At 37.7% G+C, this 22,539-nt stretch overlaps 1 protein-coding gene across 15 annotated transcripts in view; it reads right to left on the bottom strand.

Moving 5' to 3' along the window:
* Positions 1 to 595: 595 nt before the first annotated feature.
* STIL (STIL centriolar assembly protein) overlaps positions 596 to 22,539 on the bottom strand; it is a 77,422-nt gene continuing 55,478 nt past the window's right edge. For 14 of the 15 annotated variants that reach the window (XM_045035798.1, XM_045035799.1, XM_045035789.1 and 11 more), the window contains 3 exons: positions 12,809 to 13,019; positions 11,084 to 11,334; positions 596 to 2,095 (listed from right to left, as the gene is read on the bottom strand). In XM_045035798.1, the coding sequence (XP_044891733.1) occupies positions 1,309 to 2,095; positions 11,084 to 11,334; positions 12,809 to 13,019 (1,249 nt within the window). In that variant the 3' untranslated portion in view covers positions 596 to 1,308. Of the gene's footprint in view, positions 2,096 to 11,083; positions 11,335 to 12,808; positions 13,023 to 22,539 lie in introns of all 15 variants that reach the window. The other variant, XM_023258659.2, reaches the window with a different exon arrangement.

Raw genomic sequence — 22,539 nt, forward strand, 5'->3', positions numbered from 1 at the left:
CGAATTTTAAACTTAATTTTTAAGAAGGTGGGAGAAAAAAAGAAGCAACCCTAACAACTTGGATGGATCTCAAGGACATTAAGCTGAGTGAAGACTAATTTCATCAAGTTACACACCGTGATGCCACATTTATATTAACATCCTCAAAATGACAACACTGGAGTGATGGAGAACAGACCACTGGTTGTCAAGGATTTGGGCTGGAGGCGGGTATATTTTAAAAGCATAGCACTATGGAGTTTCTTTGCTGTGATGAATCAGTTTTGTATGCTGATTGTAGTGGTGCTGAATCAAATCTATAACAAGTGACAAAATTTCATAGAGTTATACACCAAAAAGTAAATAAATGAGTGCATGTAGAAACCTGTGCAACCCAAAAGGTCTGTGGTTTAGTTACTAATATTGTACCCAATGTCAATTTCTTGGTTTTGATCATTTGCTATGGCTATGTAAGATACTATCATTGGGGGGTCACTGGCTAAAGGGTACACCAGAATTCTCTGCTATTATTTTTATAATTTTGGGGGAGTCTAAAAAGTTTTTGTTTTTTTTTAACAAGTGTAGAAAGGATACGTTATAGCAGAGTACAAAGGAAAACAGTAAATCTGAACATTTTTATTAAGTTCTACTAAAAAATATTAAAACACGTGAAATACTCAAAGTCTGTAAAACACACTCATACTCAGTAATTTTCTTATTTTGTGATAGCTAGTGCTATAATGTTGAAAATGTTACATAACATCAACCTACCAGACTGCAAGAGTTTTACTTCCACAGAATTCGACAAATATGCATCCTAATTAAGAGAACATATATACTTGTTGTGTAAAACATCTTCAAGTTACTTTTAAAAATAAAACTTTCCCCTTAAATTCAATAAGGGTGGGTTTAGTTAATTTAGTGAGGGTCATGATAAGTCTATCTCATGTTCTTTTAGGTGATAGTGGGTAGACGCAGAGATGCAACATGCTAGGAAGATGGACTTACTTTTCACAAAGAACAGTTCAGATTTAGAGCTGGATACTACCTGTGTACGTAAATTTGTTTAAATGACTGGTCTCGGGATTTTTTTTAAAAAGTCGCAGTGATGCTGAACGGCTCTATTTGAACAGAGAACCTCACCTCCCACCAGTCAGCCATCTCCCACCATCAGGTTGCTTGTTCGGCTCTTTGCCATCAGCTGCTGCCAAGAAACAGAGCGGCCCTGAGAATGCTTAGGGATCCCCAAACCACCAAGCGGCTCTGGCTTCCCTAAGTCTCTTTGGGAGACACCCCATCCTCACATCAGGAGGGTGGTGAGTTTAAGGTTCAAAATAGTTTTGGCAACTGTCTGAGCCGCTTTACATCTAAGAAGGTGCCCACTGAATTCATACTGTTCATCTGCTTTAAAGTTTCAGGTTTGAAACTTTCAGGAAGAATTGGAGAGTCCCTTTCATTTTCTTTCTCAGGATGTTGGGTAAACTCTGCTTTTCCAGTTCGGAGGTTCACTGCAGGACTTGGTTTAAAGTTTTTTAATAAGAAAGCTGGGTTTTCATTCAATTGCTGCATTGCTTTTGGCCGCACAACTTCATTTGTAATATTTCTCAGTACTGGCATATCTGTGTGGGTGCTCACGGGTTCACAGTTGTGACAATTAATTATTTCACAGGTGTTCCTAGAGGGCTCTGTCTGACAGTCTAGTTGCTCAGGTGTGGATGTAAGGTTTTGATTCAGTAAATGTTCACTCTTGCCCTCTGTATGGTTTGGAGGCTCCTCTTCATCTTCACTGTTGTCACTGCTTTGAATGAGTCCATATCTCTTCATATATTTTTTGGTTGCAAATGACATGTTGTTTGGTGAAATTAAACTAAGCCCCACTGTGCTTCTGTCTGTATTAATATGTAGAAGACTAAAAGATGAGTCACAGTTATTTTGGTTTGATCGACTGAGGGATAGTTGTGACAGCTGATTTTCATTTAAATATTTCAGAGCGATAGCATTCGCCTCCATGCTCAAATCCACGCCGTTGGGGCTTAAGCCACTCATTCCAACATTAGCAAATGACATGTAGTTTAATCCAGAAATCACTGCTTCGGGGCTGATGCATGCCAACACACTGAAAGACACAATGGAGCAGGCCATCATTTATCTTATTTTGAGTACTAACTGCTGTTATTCTAAATGTGTTCCATTCTAAGAAAGCAACAAAAGGTTTCCAGCTTCAAGATTCACGGTGCTTTTGGGGCGCCTGGGTGGCTCAGTCGGTTAAGCTTCCGACTTCAGCTCAGGTCACGATCTCACGGTCCGTGAGTTCGAGCCCCGCGTCGGGCTCTGGGCTGATGATGGCCCAGAGCCTGGAGCCTGCTTCCGATTCTGTGTCTCCCTCTCTCTCTGACCCTCCCCCGTTCATGCTCTGTCTCTCTCTGTCTCAAAAATAAATAAATGTTAAAAAAAAAAAAAATTAAAAAAAAAAAAAAAGATCCACGGTGTTTTTTTATCTGAGTGTGCAAACATCTAAGTCTTAATGATCCAGGTACATTCAAGAGATAAATATGGTAAACTAGAAGGTAATCCATGATTCAAAGACTAAAAGTGGACCACAAACTAGTTCTCCTAAATTTATACATCAGTCATGATTTTAAGAACAAATACAATGCCCCCAAATGTAAAAGCCATTCAATTTTGGTATAAATAAATAAATAAATAAATAAATACATACATACATACATACATAAATAAATAAAATCAAACAGAGCAAATATCTGATAATGTAACATTTACAAGCTTTGGTGAGTAGCTCAGAATATGAAATTGTCCGTAGTTGAAGAGACTCCATTTGTAATGAGTGAAAAACATCAACCAGTCTCTGGATATGGGCTACTATATGTATCTCTGTATACACTAATTTTCTTTCATTAGATATAATCCTCAACTTACTTTTGGTTGGTGTCATCTCATTAATATTAACTGACTTGCCTTTTTCCTTTATATCATAAATACAATAATAATAGCTGTTAATTTTTACTGATGCCTGATTATGTGCCAGGCACACTCAGTATCTCATTTAATCCTCACAGAAACCTTTCTCAGAGGTATCTTGCCTTTCAAATATTCCAACCTCATTGTACACTCTATACAACACTTCACATTTACATCATTTATTGGCATTCCATATATTTCACATTTCTTTTTTTTCTCTTAACTTTTTAATGTTTATTTATTTGAGAGCGCACAAGCATGAGCGGGTGAGAGGCAGAGAGAGGCAGAGAATCGGACGCAGTCTGTGCTATCAGTGCAAAGCCTGACGCGGGGCTTGAACTCATGAACTGAGATCATGACCTGAGCTGAGGTTGGTCACTCGACCAACTGAGCCACCCAGGTGCCCCTCTTTTTTTTTTTTTTTAATGTTTATTTTTGGGAGAGAAAGAGAGAACACGAGAGGGAGAGGTGCAGAGGTGGGTGGGGCACAGAGGATCTGAAGTGGGCTCTGCACTGACAGCAGAGAGCCCAATGAGGGGCTCGAACTCACGAACTGTGAGATCATGTCCTGAGCTGACCTGGACGTTCAATGGACTGAGCCACCCAGGCACCCCTAATTCACATTTCTTATTTATCATCTAGCTCCTTCATGAAAGCCCATGAGGGCAGGTATTTTTAAATCCACCACCTCATGTCAATATCCTTGGTGCCTAAACAGTGTCTGGCACATAGTAGGCACTTACTGAATATTTACTGTATGAATTAAAGAAATAAGTACTATTATCTTTATTTTATAGCTGAAAACACTAAGGAATAGGGATTTTTTTTTTTTTTTTTTTTTTTTTTACTAATTTGCCTAAGCTGAACAGCTAAGAATTGAAAAGCTAAGCCCAGGTCACCTTATTCTCTAGGGCTCTACCACCCCTGTGTTTCACTATTATTTTGGTATCAGTTTTTCTGTTCCCTAAAAATTAGAGTCTTTTGTGTACTGTTTGTTGTGGTAAACATTATATTCTACTCAAATACACTGTAATTTTGCATATCACCCGATGAAGAAATTCAGTTGTTTTATATGTGCCAGCCACTGTCTGCATCCCTACCCCCATAAAACCCAAATAATGAGCAGGTATTTTCATTCTGAGAAGTATCTGAAATTTTGAAGAAGCTATTTTCAACCGTTAATATTCCTGAAACCAATGATATCATCATCAAACAATGAAACAGTGTGCTCAATAATGTTGGTCTTTAAAACCACCTTATAATTTTCCCTTAATCTTCTTGGTACTTAGGTACTTAATACGATGGAAGAGACACCAATATATCTAGACATTATTCTTTTATGAAATGTTCACAGTGATAATATTTTCTAAATATAAAATCTTTTCTACTTTCTTTGCCTATTTCTTCAAAATTATAAGCAATTTGCATATTAAATCAGAAGACCTGTACATGTTAAAAAATATATATCTCTAGAGATAATATTAATGTAAATAAATTAAAACTTCTAATTCAAAATGCTAAATATTTAGAAAAAGTAGGTCTAATTTGAGTTACATCTTCTTTTATTATAGAATAGCTAAAGAATCTATATACATCCACAAACCAGTCACTATCAGTTTAGAAGGTTCTTCAAGTTTCGTTGTGTAACACAGCTAGCTAATTTCAATTAGGGGTTAGGGGAAACAACACTACTTTGAAAACAAAACAGATCAATAAGGCTCAAAACGAATGCATATAAACACTAGGGTAATTAAAGATGAGAAACAACAGGAGGCCACTCACTAATCAAATCCTAACAGCCTTGAGCACAAATATACTATGTTAGCATCTCATTAGATGGACAGTCTCAGAAGGATGATGAGAGTCCATTTATGCTTCTATAGGAGAGTCCCAGGCCAACAACTATTCCAAAATTACAAAAATTATTCCAACTTATTTAAAGATGAAAACTAACTTTGACTTTATTGTTCTGTTTGAATACCAATTAGTAAACTCCTACTTATCCTACACTGGGTTTTCAACTAATAAATAGAAAGGAAGGAAGCGACTAAAGAGACTGCTTAAGATCTGTTTTGAATTTGAAAGGAATTGGAAATATGCCTGTAGAGGCTGCTGCCAGACCTCAAACCACAATCCCCATCTTCCCTACAATTTCTAGGGGTAAACTTGTTTAGCACCTTCTTTCATTGCTCTCCTGCCTTTGGACCCTCCTAATCTCTGCAGTTCTGAACCTGGAAAGCAGAAAGGAAATCTTCCTTCCCTTGTCTCAGTTACTCATCTGGTGGGAGGATCTGCTTCCGAAGTCTGTACATGAAATGAGTTCTCACATAGGTACAATGACAAAGAATAGGTGGTTTATAAACTAGGGGAACAGTGTAGATTGTAAGAATTATAAAGAGTACTTTCCTGGATTACTAAACTATAATTTGTAACACTATTTCCACAGGAAAATGTACCTTAAATTCTAAACGCCTGCCTTATGAACTTTTAAGCATACCAGTTATAGTATACTCATAGATGTTAAAAGGTAACAGGCCACAAATACGGACAATAAGTACTGAAGAGGTGCTAAAAATAAAGCATTCACTGTATGCTTCAATAATGACCCAAACAGATGGGATTTCACTAATTCAGCAAATGACTCATGGAAGACCCACCAAGTGTGATAGAAGCAATGAAGATTCAGAGATATATACTACTCATGATTTTGCTGGAAATCCTACCACAAGAATAGGCTATAGAATAGGATATATTAGGAACAAGGTAGTCTGAGTAAAAACATCAATATTCTGGTGAGGGGCCCAGGAAAGCTTGACAAAGGAGCTGCCATCTGAGTTCAGCCTTGAAGGATAAGAGGATTCTGGCAGGCAGAAAGGTGAAAAAGAATATCCCAGGTGAAAGTAACAGTGAAGAACCTTGCAAATCCCAATGGTGGGTAAGCTGGAAGGCTGGCAGACAGTGGTAGGAGATTACACTAAAAAAAATTAGTTTGGGGCACCTGGGTGGCTCAGTCGGTTAAGCGTCCTTCGGTTTAGGTCATGATCTCATGGTTCAGGAGTTCGAGCCCCAAGTCAGGCTCTATACTGACAGTTGGGAACCTGGAGCTTGCTTCAGATTCTGTGTCTCCCTCTCTCTCTGCCCCTCCCCTACTTGTGCTCTCTCTCTCTCAAAAACAAACATTAAACAACAACAAAGTTGTTAAAAAACAGAACAGTTTTAGACAAAAAACAATATGAATTAATTAATTAGGCTTTAGATTCTTTCAGCCTAAGATTAATGACAAACAAAATCTCACTTCTTTGTGTTGGAGAAACAGTTTCAGTGTGGTTTCATTTTTAATCATAATAATATGCAGAAGCCATTAATAATCAATAAAATATAAATTAAATAGTTTAGGGGCGCGTGGGTGGCTCAGTCGGTTAAGCGTCCGACTTTGACTCAGGTCACGATCTCACGGTCCGTGAGTTTGAGCCCCGCGTCAGGCTCTGGGCTGATGGCTCAGAGCCTGGAGCCTGCTTCCAATTCTGTGTCTCCCTCTCTCTCTGCCCCTCTCCCGTTCATGGTCTGTCTCTCTCTGTCTCAAAAATAAATAAACGTTAAAAAAAAAAAAAGAATAGTTTAATATACTTTTGGTCTAAATTAGCACACATGTTCAAAAGGACAATTTTAATATAGGGTAATTATAATACAGTATGAAAATACTGCTAATGTTAGGTACCTCTCCTATGTGTTTCCACAACATACTATATATATCCTTCCTTTTCATAGGCGGTAACAGAATATATCATAGTTGACTATGTGTCTTTTCCACTGCACAATGGGCTCTGTGGGGGCAAAGATGTCTTCAACAGGTTATCTTGTATACCATGATGTCTCTCAGAGCTGGCTCAAAATAGAAGCTCAATACGTATTTATTGAAGTAAAATGAATGAAAGTATTGGCGAAATAATACATATAGCTGGTAAGACTATAAAACCTTCTCTTTCAGAAAGCAATGTCACAACAGCTTTAAAATTTTCCTACCCTTTTGACTTAGTCTTTCCATTTCTGAGACTGTAAGGCAATAATCCTAAAACTAAAAAAAAAAAAAAAAAAAAAAAAAAATGCAATCTTTGCAACAAGATGTTCATTACAGCAACATTTCAAAAGGGGCACCTGGGTGGCTCAGTCGGTTAAGCGCCTGACTTTGACTCAGGTCATGATCTCACCGTTTGTGAGTTTGAGCCCTGCACGGGGCTCTCAGGCTCTCTGCTGAGCAGGAGCTCACTTAGGATCCTCTGTCTTCCTTTCTCTGCCCCTCCCTGAGCTCTCTCTTCCTCTCTCTCTCAAAAATAAACAAACATTAAAAAATTAAGTAGTAAGAAATTGGGGCGCCTGACTGGCTAGCTGGAAGAGCTTGTGACTTTTCATCTCAGGGTTGTAAATTCAAGCCTCACGTCAGGTGTCAAGATTACTTAAAAATCTTTTTTTCGTTAAATGTCTGATTATTTTTTAGAGAGAGAGCACAAGCAGGGGAGAGGTATAGACAGGAGAAGATAGAAGATCCGAAGTGGGCTCTGCGCTGACAGCGAAGAGCCCGATGTGGGGCTCAAACCCACGAGATCATGACCTGAGCCAAAGTTGGACACTCAACCGACTCAGCCACCCAGGCACCCCCCAAATAAAAATCTTTTTTTAAAAAAATTAAAATAAAAAAAATAAAATAGAAATTGAAGCCAACTTGACAAGTTCTTTTCTGTTCTGACAAAAGGGAAGGGTTAGGTAAACAAATGCTATATATCCCACTTAATGGATTAGGATATATCCCCATTAAAGATGATGGTTAGTAAGAGTTACAACAATTTGGAAAACATGCTTATTTCCCAGTGTAAAGCCAAAAAGAATTTGGTTTTTTTTTGGTAGACACAACACGGTCAAAACACAAAGTAGCAAACTATACACCACCATCAGACCTCACCAAAAAATTAAATGAGCAAGAGAGCAAAACAGTAATAAAACAAAACAAAAAACAAACTATGGACTTTGGAATTAGAGAGAGTAGGTTTAAAATCACAGGTATGGGGGCCTTGATCAAATTGGTACTTAATTTCCTTATCTATAAAACAGGAATAATAACAGTGTCTACTATATAGATTACTAAGGGTTAAATGAAAAATACTGCATAAAAATTCAGCACAGTTCCTGACACACTATGAACGCTCAATAAATGGTTGCTGTTAAAAATTATTTTAGAGGGGCGCCTGGGTGGTGCAGTCAGTTAAGCGTCCGACTTCAGCCAGGTCACGATCTCGCGGTCCGTGAGTTCGAGCCCCGCGTCGGGCTCTGGGCTGATGGCTCGGAGCCTGGAGCCTGTTTCCGATTCTGTGTCTCCCTCTCTCTCTGCCCCTCCCCCGTTCGTGCTCTGTCTCTGTCCCAAAAATAAAATAAAAAACGTTGGAAAAAAAAAATTATTTTAGAGGGGGTAAAAATTAGAGTGGTACCTCAGTCAGCTGAGTGTCCAACTTCGGCTCAGGTCATGATCTCACAGTTCGTGAGTTTGAGCCCTGCATCGGGCTCACTGACAGCACGGAGCCCACTTCAGATTCTATCTCCCTCTCTCTCTGCCCCTCCCCAGCTTATACACTCTCTCTTCTCTCTCAAAAATAAGTAACATTTTTAAAAAATTAAAAAAAAAAATTCTCCAGAATTAAAAAATTATTTTAGAAAAAGAAAAGGAAACACAAAAGCAAAGTTTTAATAATAAATGAGTTTGGGATGAATATGGTTTTTCTACATTTTACAAAATAAGTTTATGTTATTTTGACAATGAAAACAAATATCAAGTTCTATTTCCAAAGTTCTACAATATTTTATACAACTTATACCATATAATAAAATCTAAAAGATTTTTTTCACATAAAGATATAACTATGTTACTTACCCCTCTATGGAAATACCTAATTTAACATATTGTTTCGAACCGAAAAACAATTTTTTTCATATTGGCTTTCACTTCCTTGAGAAAATTATCTTATATGAAATTAAAATCCTATCTATGAACGTATATCTATGAGTTTTTCAACTGGTAATCAAGTTTTAACAATGGGCATAGCCCACAGTATTAAAATTCATAAAGAAAAATGGTAAAATTGTATATATAGTAAAATTGCAACTGTTTCTTTTTTAATTTAATTTTTATTTATATTTTTAACGTTGGAATCATACTGAAAATGCTTTATTTATTTATTTATTTATTTATTTATTTTTCAATATATGACATTTATTGTCAAATTGGTTTCCATACAACACCCAGTGCTCATCCCGAAAGGTGCCCTCCTCAATACCCATCACCCTCCCCTCCCTCCCAGCCCCCTAATTTTTATTTTTTGAGAAAGAGTGAGTGAGTGCAAGTAGGAGAGGAACAGAAGGAGAGGGAGGGAGAGAATCTAAAGCAGGCTCCATGCTCAGCGTGGGGCCCGATACGGGGCTTGACCTTCTGAACCCTGGGATCACGACCTGAGCTGAAATCAAGAGTCAGACGCTCAACCAGCTGGGCCACCCAGGTGCCCCTAAAACTGTTTCTTAAAAAACTGATTTTCTTTGGATGTTATTAGTTCAAATGACATTCTCTTCATTTTCTAAAATGCCAACCCTGAGCGTATATAATTTTCATAGTATAGATTTACAATGTAAATTGTTATGTAAATGAAGAACAGAACAATCTTGATAAAACAATGACTACCCCACAATGGTAAATCAAAAGGCTCTACTTTCCATTTCATTCTAAGCATCTAAAAAACAAATCAAGTTCATTATATGCTGAAAATTTATTAATTCCACTGTTTTACTGTAAAGACATTAAAACTGGGTAATTACTACGAAGAAATAATTACCTAAAAACTACTCCCCAAAGGCACCACACCAAAACACAGTGTTCCACAGATAGCAGGATAATTTGTATATTCCAACAGACGTTATACAGCCTCTGTCTCACAGTATTGAGATAAAACCTTCAAAAATGCTAGCCTTACTCTCTTATACTGTTGGTAGGAACATAAACTGGTACAACTCATTTGGTGGGCAATGGCAACAACTACCAAAACTTTAAATGCATATATCCTCTGATCCTGCCTACTTCTAAGAGTTGATCCTACAAAGATATTTGTATCAGCTCCTGTAGAAAGATGTTTACTTAGCATTGTTTGAGATAAGAAATAAGAGATTCAGTCTAAGTCCATTAACAGAGGTCAGGTTCACTATATTCTGTGTACAACAGAGTATTATGCAGCTGTTTAAATGCATGAGAAAGAACTACATATACCTATAAAGAAAAGTATCTAAGACATAATGTTAAGCAAACAAAACAAAAACAGATTGCAACACTCTTCACACACATATACACCTGAATATGCACAACATTTTTGCAGAACGCAAAAGAAACAGTTAAGAGGAGTCAAACTGAGGAATTTGGGGAGTGGGAGCTTTTGCATTTTATCTGATATTCTTTGTATTATTTAATATTTTCTCTTTTTTATTTAATATTTTCTTAAAACATGAGACCATGCTACTTTTGCAACTATGAAACAAAAATAATTAACAGAAAACAGGCTAACCTTAATAATACAATTTTCAGATTTTTATCCTTTTAAAAATAAGTATGTGATAAAGATCATCTTTGATGAAGAAGAATCTGAACAGAAAAATATGGCCAATTGTAATCGGTGAGCAATAAGTAAGGTTTGTATGACTAGACTGTTGAAAACCCATTTCTAGGGAAAGGAATGTTTTTGCCTTTTAGTCGACACAACTGCATAACTGAACATCCAATAGGTGGTGCAGACCCTAGCACCTCCAGGAAGGCCTTCTAGACACCAACAATGAGTAAAGTCCATTTCTTTCTCCAAGCCTTCCAGAGCATTTTGTTGGCATCTTCCCCCAGGTGGGATTTATGTATATAAAACCTACTCTCCTACTAAAATGAAGACCCTAAAGGGTAGAGATGATCTCTTAGTCATCACACACATAGTAGGCCCTGAATTCATGATGCATCAATTGAATGGAGTGGCGAGCTTATACTTTTTCTCATGAGACTGCTGCAATACATCTACAATTTTGTTTGATCTTTTAAGACAAATTTTAAAGTTACCTGGCATGATCCACTTTATGTGCGTTTTTATTCACTTTAGTGGGAGAATCAATTTTTACTCCAAGGTTTCTTAGTTGTTTAAGGGTTGCATTAAGAACACAATCTTTGTCTGCTGGCCCTGAATCACGTTTCTTTTTCTTTGTATGGTAAACATTTTGTGTTCTGGTACATTCATGGCTGATAATTACTGCTTTGGTGGACGGCTGCTCAGTTTCTTTGGAGGAGCTATTCAATAGGTGGTTCACTTGACTCTGATGAAAAAAAATGTATTTGAAAAATCACTATTAACAATCTTAGGAAACAAAAGTGTAAATAGCAGCATAAGCAAGGCCAGGGAAAAGCGAAATAATATCTTGCCAAATTCTATAAAGAAGCAAATATATTTGGAAATTTTTTATACTATGGGGTTTTTATAAAGGAAGCCCATCTTAACAAATGATTTCATCAGGCTCTGAGGAAATTTAGAACGTCTGTTCAGAACTTGTTCATTTTAAAACCAAATTTAAAATCATTTCAGTAATATTTCAAGTGTTTTCAAGGGTTTATAGTAGCTATAAATTAAAGTTCTAAATCATGCTTTCGTTTGAAAAATGGTAATGTTTCGGGCACCTGGATGGTTCAGCTGGTTAAACATCTGATTTTGGCTCACATCATGATCTCACGGTTTGTGAGTTCAAGTCCTGCATTGGGTGAGCTCAAGCCCCACTTTGGGTGAACACGAGCCCCACTTCGGGTGAGCCCTGCTTCTCTCTCCCCCCCACTCTCTATGCCCCTCGCTCACTTGTGCACACACACTCTCTCTCTCTCAAGAAAGGAAAATGGTAATGTTTCAGAGTTATAAATTAGATCTTTATGTTCAGAATCTGACTCTTCTCCTTTCTCCCTTTGAATGAGAATGACCTGTGATACTATCTCTGCCTTCCTGGCATTAGAGTACCTTTCATTCGCTGAGCCACAGCTGCTAGCACCAGTATAGGGCCCCGCAGGCAAATAACAATTATGTGTTCATTGATGGGTACTTAGGGCCCTATGAAGCATGGAGACATCCAGTGTTCCAAAGTCTACAGTTTGGATGGAAGTGATAGCCAGGGTCATTCAACCTTCAAGTCTCAGTTTATATTCCAACTTTTCCAAGACGACTAGGTGACTATTTCCTCCAACCAGAATTATCCCTTTTTAGTCCATGCTGCCTTTGTTTACAGCACTTCTCGGCCTGTCCTATAATTGCTTGCTACTAGTATCCATGTGCTATTTCCCCTATATTCTCACGAGCAGAGACTACCATATTCATCTTTATATTATTGCCTTTACTTAGTTTATTTCTTAGACTAAGCTAAATATTCTATAAAAATCTGCTTACCTGAACTCAGTAAATATTATCATCAATATTCTCCTACTTTTCAACTTTCAAACTTCCTGCAAATTGTTGCTTGTTTTTTCTGGTACTAGCTTAGTTTGAATTTGGCATAATTATCAACACTTCTGTTTTAAAATCAGGTTCCATCCCCCCGCCAACCTATCTAAGTATCTGATGACTGGCAAGTTTATACTGAATTTAGGTTATCATAATCACAAAAAGCTAAAGGAAATAAATTATGTATCATTAATTTGGGGAAATCTTTTCATATCAAAGTCCCAATCAGTTTAAAGACAGGAAAGGCTTAACTAGTCTACTTTAAACTAAATAATCATCTCAGAAAAAATGAAATGCATTACATTTCTTACCAATAAATCCTGGTATATTTTCTGCCTGTCTGATGGTTGAGGAGGCAAGGGTTGTATCGCTTGCTCAGTTTTGGGTTCACCTGATGTTACAGGGTTGTTACTAGCACCCTCTGTTGGTCCACTCTGTAAGCACATGCTTATACTCTCTGCTGGCACAGAATTTGCAAGGAACACGGGCACATCAGGTTCTTTTCTCACACCTGGAGAAGAGCTGCTTGGAAGGATATATAAATAATGTAAGCGTTAGTTATCAAGACACCTTTAACATATATTTAAAGTGCAGTAACTTTGAAAGAAAGGGATAAGACTCAAGCAGCATTCTGGCTTGTATTTTCAGATCTCATCTTGATAAGGCTGTATATAAACCAGATCATGACACCTTTTTAAGTCGTGTTATTTATATTTAGACAATTTTTTTTAAAAAGGCAAACAACCTGCTGATTTCTCCTGAACTTGATACAAAGGAAATTTTCAGAGTATCTAAAAATTATAAATGTATCATTTCTTCACTTCAAGTTTTAAAATATAGTTAAGGGGTGCCTGGGTGACTCAATAGGTCAAGAGTCTGACTTCGGCTCAGGTCATGCTCTCGTGGTTTGTGAGTTTGAGCCCTGAGTCAGGCTCTGTGCTGACAGCTAGAAGCCTGGAGCCTGCTTCAGATTCTGTGTCTCCCTCTCTCTGCCCATCCCCTGCTCATGCTCTCAAAAATAAAACAAACGTTAAAAAAAGAATTAAAATATAGTTAAGATTCCTGGCAAATGGAGAGTTCATAAGCTGCCATTTATAATCACATTATATATTTGGTAGTACTTCTTTTCTTCTTCACGCTGTTCTATATTTTTCAAATTTTCTACAATGAGCATTTATTACTTTCAAACTTAGCATATAAACACATATCTTTACATTTATTATGGAACACAATGTTAAAAAAACTTTTCTTGTAAGAACAATAATCTGTGGCTAAAGTAGAGAAATAATAAAATATCAGCTAGTAGAAAGCTTACTGTAGGCCAGGCACTGTTTCAAGTGCATTATCTTGTAAAATACTTACCATATACCGAAAACACATATAAGATAGTTACTACATATTATGCCCATTTGAAAGATGAGGAAATTAAGGCAGAGAGGTTAGATAACTGCCCAAAGTTATACCAAATATGAAGAAAATAAAACTCATACATAGTTTAATGCCTAGAGATAACCACATTTTAGAGTACTTCCATTTATATATATATATTTTTTACAAGTAGTATTTTCTCTGAAAAACTGTACCATACCAAAAGTAGTTTGGAGGCAGCTTTTTAAAACCTAACATTAGGTTAGGGGCGCCTGGGTGGCTCAGTCAGCTAAGTGTCCAACTTTGGCTTGGGTCATGATCTCGCAGTCTATGAGTTGGAGCTCCTCATCGGGCTCTGTGCTGACAGCTCAGAGCCTGGATCCCGCTTTGGATTCTGTGTTTCCCTCTCTCTCTGCCCCTCCCTTGATATTGCTCACACGCTCCCAATCTCTCTCTCTCTCCCAAAAATAAACAAACATTAAAAAAAAAAAATTGAAACTTAACAACAAAGTATCTTTTCATTTCACCAAATATTCTTGAAAACAAGCTTTGTTACACAGTATTTTATTTTATAGATATAGTATAATTCTTCTAACCACAAGTCTTCTTTAAAACTCAGCTTATTTCCAATTTTCCCCATATTACTTAATTTTAACTTGATATGAAGTGCCTAGTACTCGTTTGGTACTTGAAAAGCTCAGTAAATATTAGCTGAAATGAACATTTGTAAAATACCAGTTAAGTCATAATTCTAAGGAAAAAAATCCATAAATTTGACTACATGAAATAAAAATTTTTACATAGCAAAAAACATCAAACAAAATCAAAAGACAACTGACAAACTGGAAGAAAACATGCACAACATATACTACAAAGAGCTAACATCACTAATGTAGAAGAACACTTAAAAAGTAAAGGGTGAAGGACCTGAGATTCTAGCAGAAATATGTGAGAGACGTAAACTTACAATTCACAGTTATCAAAATAAATCTTGACATGAGGAAGTGATCCAACTCATTCATAATTTTTAAAATGAAAATTAAAACTCCACCAATATACCATTTATCACCTATCAGACTGGCAAAAAGTTTGTTTTAAATATGCCAACATTTTGTTGGCACAGCTCTGGGAAAATAGGTAGTCTCATACACTGCTGTTGAGACCACAAACTGGTACAATTTTCTGCAGGGAAACATGGTAATATTTAACAAAATTACATATGCACTTAACTGTGGATGCAGAAATCCACTTCTAAAACAATTCAAAAATGCACATACCACTAGGTAATCACTATAGCGATACTTATAACTAAAAATTACTGGAAACAGTCAAAATGTTCATAAGTAGGTGTTTATTAAACTACGGTACATCCACATAGTGGAGTACTATATAGTTATATAAAAAAAGAAGATCACTAGGACTGATTTGTAGTAATTTCCAGTATATACTGTTAAGAGGAAAAAAAGCTCAAAAAATACCTATGGTACGCTACCTTTCTACACTTCACATAAGAAAGAAGTATAATAAGAAAATAAAGACACAGGGGAGCCTTGGGTGGCTTAGCTGGTTAAGCATCTGACTCTTGGTTTTGGCTCAGGTCATGGTCTCAGGGTCATGAGATCGAGTCCCATATTGGGCTCTGCACTGAGCATGGAGCCTGCCTGCATAAGATTCTCTCTCTCCCTCTCCCTCTGTCCCTCCCCTGCTCACACACACACTCTCTCTCTTTGAAAAAAGTAAAAAGAGAAAAAGAAAACATAGACATACATGCTCGTTTGTGCAAAAGAAATACAGGAAACCTGGGTGGCTCAGTCGGTTGGTTGAGTGTCCGAATTAGGCTCAGGTCATGACCTCACAATTTGTGAGTTCGAGGCCCACATCGGGCTCTGTGCTGACAGCTCGGAGCCTAGAGCCTGCTTCAGATTCTGTGTCTCCCCCACTCTCTCTCTGCCCCTCCCCTGCTTGCGCTCTGTCTCTTTATGTCTCTCAAAAATAAATAAACGTTTAAAAAAAAAAATACAGGAAAGGTAAGCCAGTAACTAAAGAGATTGGTTGTCTAAAGGAGATAGATGAGTGGGAAAGGGGGTAGGAAAAAGGGAGATTTCGGAACAGGGTGGCAGGAATGAGAAGGGAGCAACACTCCTTTGAGTATACGCCTTTTTATGGAGTTTGGTCTGTTAAAACGACAGTAAGTTTCAGGTACCAAAAAAACCACAAATAAAATCAACCAGAATACGGAGGGACCCCCAAGTGGAACAAACAGTAACGAATCAACCTAATGATATTACAAACAAATAACCACATAAGGAAGTGTGGAAGAAAATAAGCTACCTAAATAACTATGGAAAGAGGTATTTTCATTGGATACTGTAGGGTTAAAGGTAAAAAGAATTATAAAGAAACATACTCTAGTAAATCCATTTCAGAATTCTTAAGCAATTCCAAAACTACTTTACGTGTACACTAGAAATAAACAAATAAGTATAGTGTACATGAAAGCCAGGTTTCTCACTGTAGGGAAAAGAAGGTATAAATAAGAAAAAGGGATGTGTTGGACTGGAATCAGAGGATTGGTATGAAGTCAAGGATTTTCAAATATAGATAGATACATATAGAAATAAATATGGGGGGGGGGGGTATATCCTAGATAGGAGGGCCTAGAAGCACAGATACAAAGTAGCAATGAGTACACCTAGTGCCCAGATCTTGACTTCTAAATATGTTCTCTGGTACCACTGCTCCTGGTTTCTGTGTTTGAATCCAGGGTTGGGGCAGGGAAAATACAAGGTGGGCCTGGAACATCCTGTGGTGCCAAAAAATAAGAACATACGTGAAAAAGGATGGGGGCTTTTCCAGAGGTAACAGAAGCCAATCTAAAAGAATTTCCAAAGACCAGGGCGCCTGGGTGTCTCAGTCGGTTGAGCATCTGACTCTTGATTTCAGTTCAGGTCATGATTTCCCACAGTTTGTTGAGATCAAGCCCCATATCTTGCCTGGGATTCCCTCTCCCTCTCTCTCTGCCCCTTCCCTGCTTGTGCCATGCATGCTCACTCTCCCTCTCAAAATTAATAAAATAAACACTTAAAAAAAACATCTAAAAGAGTTTCCAAAAACCTAAACTGGAACAATTTGAGCAAATAAAAATAAATAATAATAGTCTGAATTATAACTCTTAGAATAAAAGTAATGCCCAGGAGTACACACTGACATGAACAAATGAATAAACACATAAGAAGAGAAGGAAAACAGCTTTTCCTTACAGAAGAAATCCAATTTACAAATGTAGAAGGAATGGGGCGCCTGGGTGGCTCATTTGGTTGGGCTTCCGACTTCGGCTCAGGTCATGATCTCAAGGTCCTTGAGTTCAAGCCCTGCCTCGGGCTCTGTGCTGACAGCCCGGAGCCTGGAACCTGGAGCCTGGAGCCTGCTTTGGATTCTGTGTCTCCCTCTCTCTCTGCCCCTCCCCCGCTCGCACTCTGCCTCTCTCTGTCAAAAATGAATAAACGTTAAAAAACATTTTTAAAAAATGTAGATGTAATGAGGAAAATACAAAATCATCAGCAGGCAAATACTATGGTAATCATCGCTACAGGCAAAATCCATAGATGGATGCTAAAATCAGAGGGAGAAAGCTCAAGAAGTGAATATTTAGAGTCTCAATGTATTTTCCTTATTTATTAACTACAAAGGGAAAAATTTTAACTTTGTAACAATAAAAACTAGCATACGTCACCTTAACTGGGGGTTCAAAGCTAATAACCTAAGCGACATCATGTAACCCGCTGATATGATGCACCAAGAGGGCCGTAACACCTCTTTTGTGGTAATCTTGCCAAAAATACAAAAATTCATTTTGATCATGGGAAAGTATCAGACAAACCCAAATTAAGAGACACTCTACAAAATAACTGACCAGTCCTCATCAAAAGTGCCAAGGTCATGAAACACAAGGTAAGACTCAGGATCTGTCACAGATTGGATTAACGAGATGTAATTAATACACCAATGTGAAATCCTATACAGTTTCTTGGAAAAGGACATTATTGGAAAAACTGGTACAATTAGAATTTGCAATTTAGTATAGTATTATACCAATGTTAATTTCCTGGTTTCGATCATTTTACTATGGTGATATAAGGTATTAACATTACGGAAATCTGGGTAAACTACGATTTTTCCAACTTTTCTATAAATATAAGATTTTTAAATAAAAATGTTTAAAGCAAGACACAATTCGGGGCGCCTGGGTGGCTCAGTCGGTTAAACGGCCGACTTCGGCTCAGGTCATGATCTCGTGGTCTGTGAGTTCGAGCCCTGCGTCAGGCTCTGTGCTGACAGCTCAGAGCCTGGAGCCTGTTTCAGATTCTGTGTGTCTCTCTCTCTGGCCCTCCCCCATTCATGCTCTGTCTCTCTCTGTCTCAAAAATAAATAAACGTTAAAAAAAAAAAATTAAAAAAAAAAAGACAATTCTACATTTGGTTTGTTTTTCTCAAATATAGTTTGATTAAGAAGCCTGAGATCCTAAAGAAGGAATAATACAATAAAAATACAAGGCACAAACATTTTAACAAATAATAAAATTTACAAATAGAGATTATTATAATCACCATTTGGCTTCTCAGACACAAAGACACACTGTTCTTAAAACCAGGAAGGAGCTCTCCAAGTCACCCACTCCATCCCTTCCTTAAGATGAAAGTACATTTAAACCAGTAAAGACACCAGTGAATTTATCCTAAACTTAAAAGAACTTCGGTGTAATTATGTTGTATAATTTCCTTTAGTATCCAAATCTGGTGTAATTAATTAAATACCGAGAATTAAATCTTAAAAAAAAAAATTTTTTTTAGTATAGTTGACACACAATGTTATATTAGTTTCATGTATTATTAGTTTCAGTATATTAGTTTCAGGTAAATCTTATACACAGAAAAAAAGCACATGTTTAAAAACCTTAAGTGGGAGAACTATTTGCAAATTATGCATCTGATGAGGGGTTCATATCTAAAATACATAAAGAACTCTAACTCAACAACAAAAAATCAACCGAATTAAAATGGGCAAAGGGCATTTCTCCTCAAAGATGATATAAAATGGCCAACAGGTATATGAAGAGATGCTCAACATCAATAATCATGAGAGAAAAGTGCAAGTGAAAAACAATAAGATATTACCTCACACCCATTAAGACTACCACTATAAAAAAAACAACTCCAGAAAATAACAAGTGCAAGTGTTGGCCAACAAACCCTTCGCACTGTTGACAGGTCTGTAAAATGGCTGCATCCACAATGAGAAACAGTATGGAGGTTCCTCAAAAAATTAAAAGTACAACTACCTTGTGATCCGACAATCTCACTTTTGGGAATATATCCAAGTGGATCGAAAACAGGGTCTCAAAGAGATATTTGTATACCTATGTTCACAACAGCATTATTCACAATAGCCAAAAGGTAGAAGTAACCCAAATGTTCATCGATGTGTGAATGGATAAACACAATGTGGTATATACATACAATGGAATATCACTCAGTTTTAGAAAGAAGGAAATCCTGTCACATGTTACAACATAAGTGAAACTTGAGGACATTACGCTAAGTCAAATAAGGCACTCATAAAAAGACAGATACTGTATGATTCCACCTATACAAGGATCTAAAGTAGTCAAATTCAGAGAAATAGAAAGTAGAATGATGATGACTACCAGGGGCTGAGGCGGGAGGAGAAAGGGGAGTTGTTCTTTAACGGATATAGAGTTTTGCCTTTACAAGATGAAAAAGGTCTGGAGATCTGTCTTACAACAATGTAAACATACGTAATACTGCCCAAGTGTACCTTTAAACATTAAGATGGTAAATTTTATGTAAATGTATTTTTTAGCAAAACAACAAACAAATACCTTAAATGATTTCTTAAAACAAATACAATTTCTTATTCTGCCAATCAAAGCTCTCCAAAATTTGGTAGCCAATTTGGCTTTTCAGCCAATTTCTCACAATGTCCCCTGTTTTACTTCTAAACAAAATGGATAACTAGTAATACTCTAAATTCAGCCCATACATTTTAAGTCCCCAGCGCAGTAGTTCTCAATCTTGGCAACACAGCAATATTACTTGTATTAAGTAATAAATAAGTAAGTTTTTAAAAAACACAACTGTTTGGCCCGCACCCTTCAGAGACGCTGAACTGGTGAAGGGCCCAGATATCTATCTGTACTTTCAAATGCCACGGACTCAAGAATTAGTGCTTGAATGCATCTGTGTTGGCACACCCTTGTCAAACCCTTATCTACTCTTGAAGGGTCATTTTAAAAGTCTGCTTCCTCTAAAACTCTAACTGGAGGGGCGCCTGGGTGGCTCAGTCGGTTAAGCATCCGACTTCGCTCAGGTCATGATCTCACAGTCCGTGGGTTCAAGCCCCACGTCGGGCTCTGGGCTGACAGCTCAGAGCCTGGAGCCTGTTTCGGATTCTGTGTCTCCCTCTTTCTCTGACCCTCCCCTGTTCATTCTCTCTCTCTCTCTGTCTCAAAAATAAACAAACAAACAAACAAACAAATAAATCCCTAACTGGATATGTTCTCTTGCTTCTTTTAGCAACCATTAGCACTTCCTTTTATCTTTTATGTCACATATATTCTCATTTATGATACAGTCATCTGTGTGTTCATCATACTTTGGGCAAATTTTTTAATCCGGGCCTCGGTTTCCTCATCCATGAAAAGGGAAAAATGATATCCACTTCCCTGGGTTGAAAAAAATGACACAGGATTAAAGGAGATACAAAGTGCCTAACACAGTACCAGACAATCATAGTGGGTGAATCATAAGTGTTAGTTCTCTTTATCTCTTGCTGCTTTCCCCTTATTCCCCAAACATCAGATTGAACCTTTTTCTTCAACCATGTTAACTAATTTCACTTTAGTGAAAACACCAAACCTCTTAAATGTAGAAGCAGAAATCTAGTCTTTATAGAGATTTTGTGGCTTTTTGGGAAATTACTTGTTCTGAGCAGGATTTTTATCATCCAAACAGTTGCAAAGCACTTTATTTTTATGGAGAGTCCATGTCACTTACTGAGTTTGCCTTACTCCATCTTTAGCTAGATGATAAAAGTAATTAGGCACTAAGGCACTGTTCTAAGTGCTTTACATATATTAACTTATTTAATCCTTACAACAACCCTATGAGATAGGTGCTTTTATTCTCTCCATTTACGGATGAGAAAACTGAGTCATCCATAAATTATGAAACCTGCCTACAGTCACACTGCTGTGATTCAAATCCAGGCAATCTGACACCTGACCCCATGATCTTAATCATAATCACTCTTCTAAACTGCATTTTCAAGAATCTTAAAATATCTGTTTAGGGGCACCTGGGTGGCTCAGTCGGTTGAACATCGGACTCTTGATTTCAGCTCAGGTCATGATCCCAGGGTCATGGGATCAAGCCCTGTGTTGGGCTCCACACTAAGCCTGCTTGAGATTCATATTCTCTCTCTCTCTCTCTCTCTCTCTCTCTCTCTCTCTGCCCTTCTCCTTCATTCATCCTCTCCCTAAAATTAAAAAAAAAAAAAAAAAAGACATACATATGCGTATCTGTCTTAGTGTTTAACATAGCAAGCAAAAACAAAAGAAAAAGAAAAGAACCAAAACATTAAAGATTTTAACCTCAAAAGATTTAAGATTAAAACAAAATTTTATTTTATTTATCTTTTTTTTTTTTAAGGTTTTATTTTTGGGGCACCTGGGTGGCTCAGTCAGTTAAGCAGCCGACTTGATTTCAACTCAAGTCATGATCACATGGTTCATGAGTTCAAGCCCCACCTTGGGTTCTGTGCTGACAGTGTAGAGCCTGCTTGGGATTCTCTCTCCCTCTCTCTCTGTTTTTCCTCCTCTTGTGCCCTTTGTCTCTCTCAAAGTAAAGAAACTAAAAAATTAAAAATAAAGATTAAAAAAAATTTTTTTAATTTTAAGAGAGAGAGAGCACTCATGCACAAGTTGGGGAGAGGGGCAAAGGCAGAGGGAGAGAGAGAGCAGGAGAGAGGAGCAAAGAGAGAGGGTGAGAGAGTCTTAAGCAGGCTCCATGCTCAGCATGGTGCCCAACTCCAGGCTTGATCCCATAACCCTGGGCTCAATCCCTCAACCCTGGGATCATGACCTGAGCCGAAATCAAGAGTTGGAGGCTCAACCGACTGAGCCCTCCAGGCACCCCTAAAAGATTTTATTTTTAAGTAATCTCTACACCCAAAGTGGGGCTTCAACTTACAACCCCGAGATCAAGATCACATGCTCTACTGACTGAGATAGCGAGGCACCTCAAATCAAAATTTTACAAGATGACTCTAGCGTACCTGGGTGGCTCAGGCATTAAGCATCTGACTTCAGCTCAGGTCACGATCTCACAGTTCGTGAGCTTGAGCCCCACATCGGGTGACCTCAAGCCCTGCTTCAGGTGAGCACAAGCCCCACTTCTGGTAAAAACACAAGCCCCAGGTTTAGGGGGAAAAAAAAGAGCACCTGGGTGGCTCAGTCGGTTAAGCATCTGACTTCAGCTTAGGTCATGACCTCATGGTTTATGGGTTCGAAACCTGCATCAGGCTCTGTGCTGACAGCTCAGAGCCTGGAACCTGCTTTGGATTCTGTGTCTCCCTCTGTCTCTCCCCCACTTGCACA

Source organism: Felis catus, chromosome C1 (genome assembly GCF_018350175.1).
Source record: "Felis catus isolate Fca126 chromosome C1, F.catus_Fca126_mat1.0, whole genome shotgun sequence".
Lineage (NCBI taxonomy): Eukaryota > Metazoa > Chordata > Mammalia > Carnivora > Felidae > Felis > Felis catus.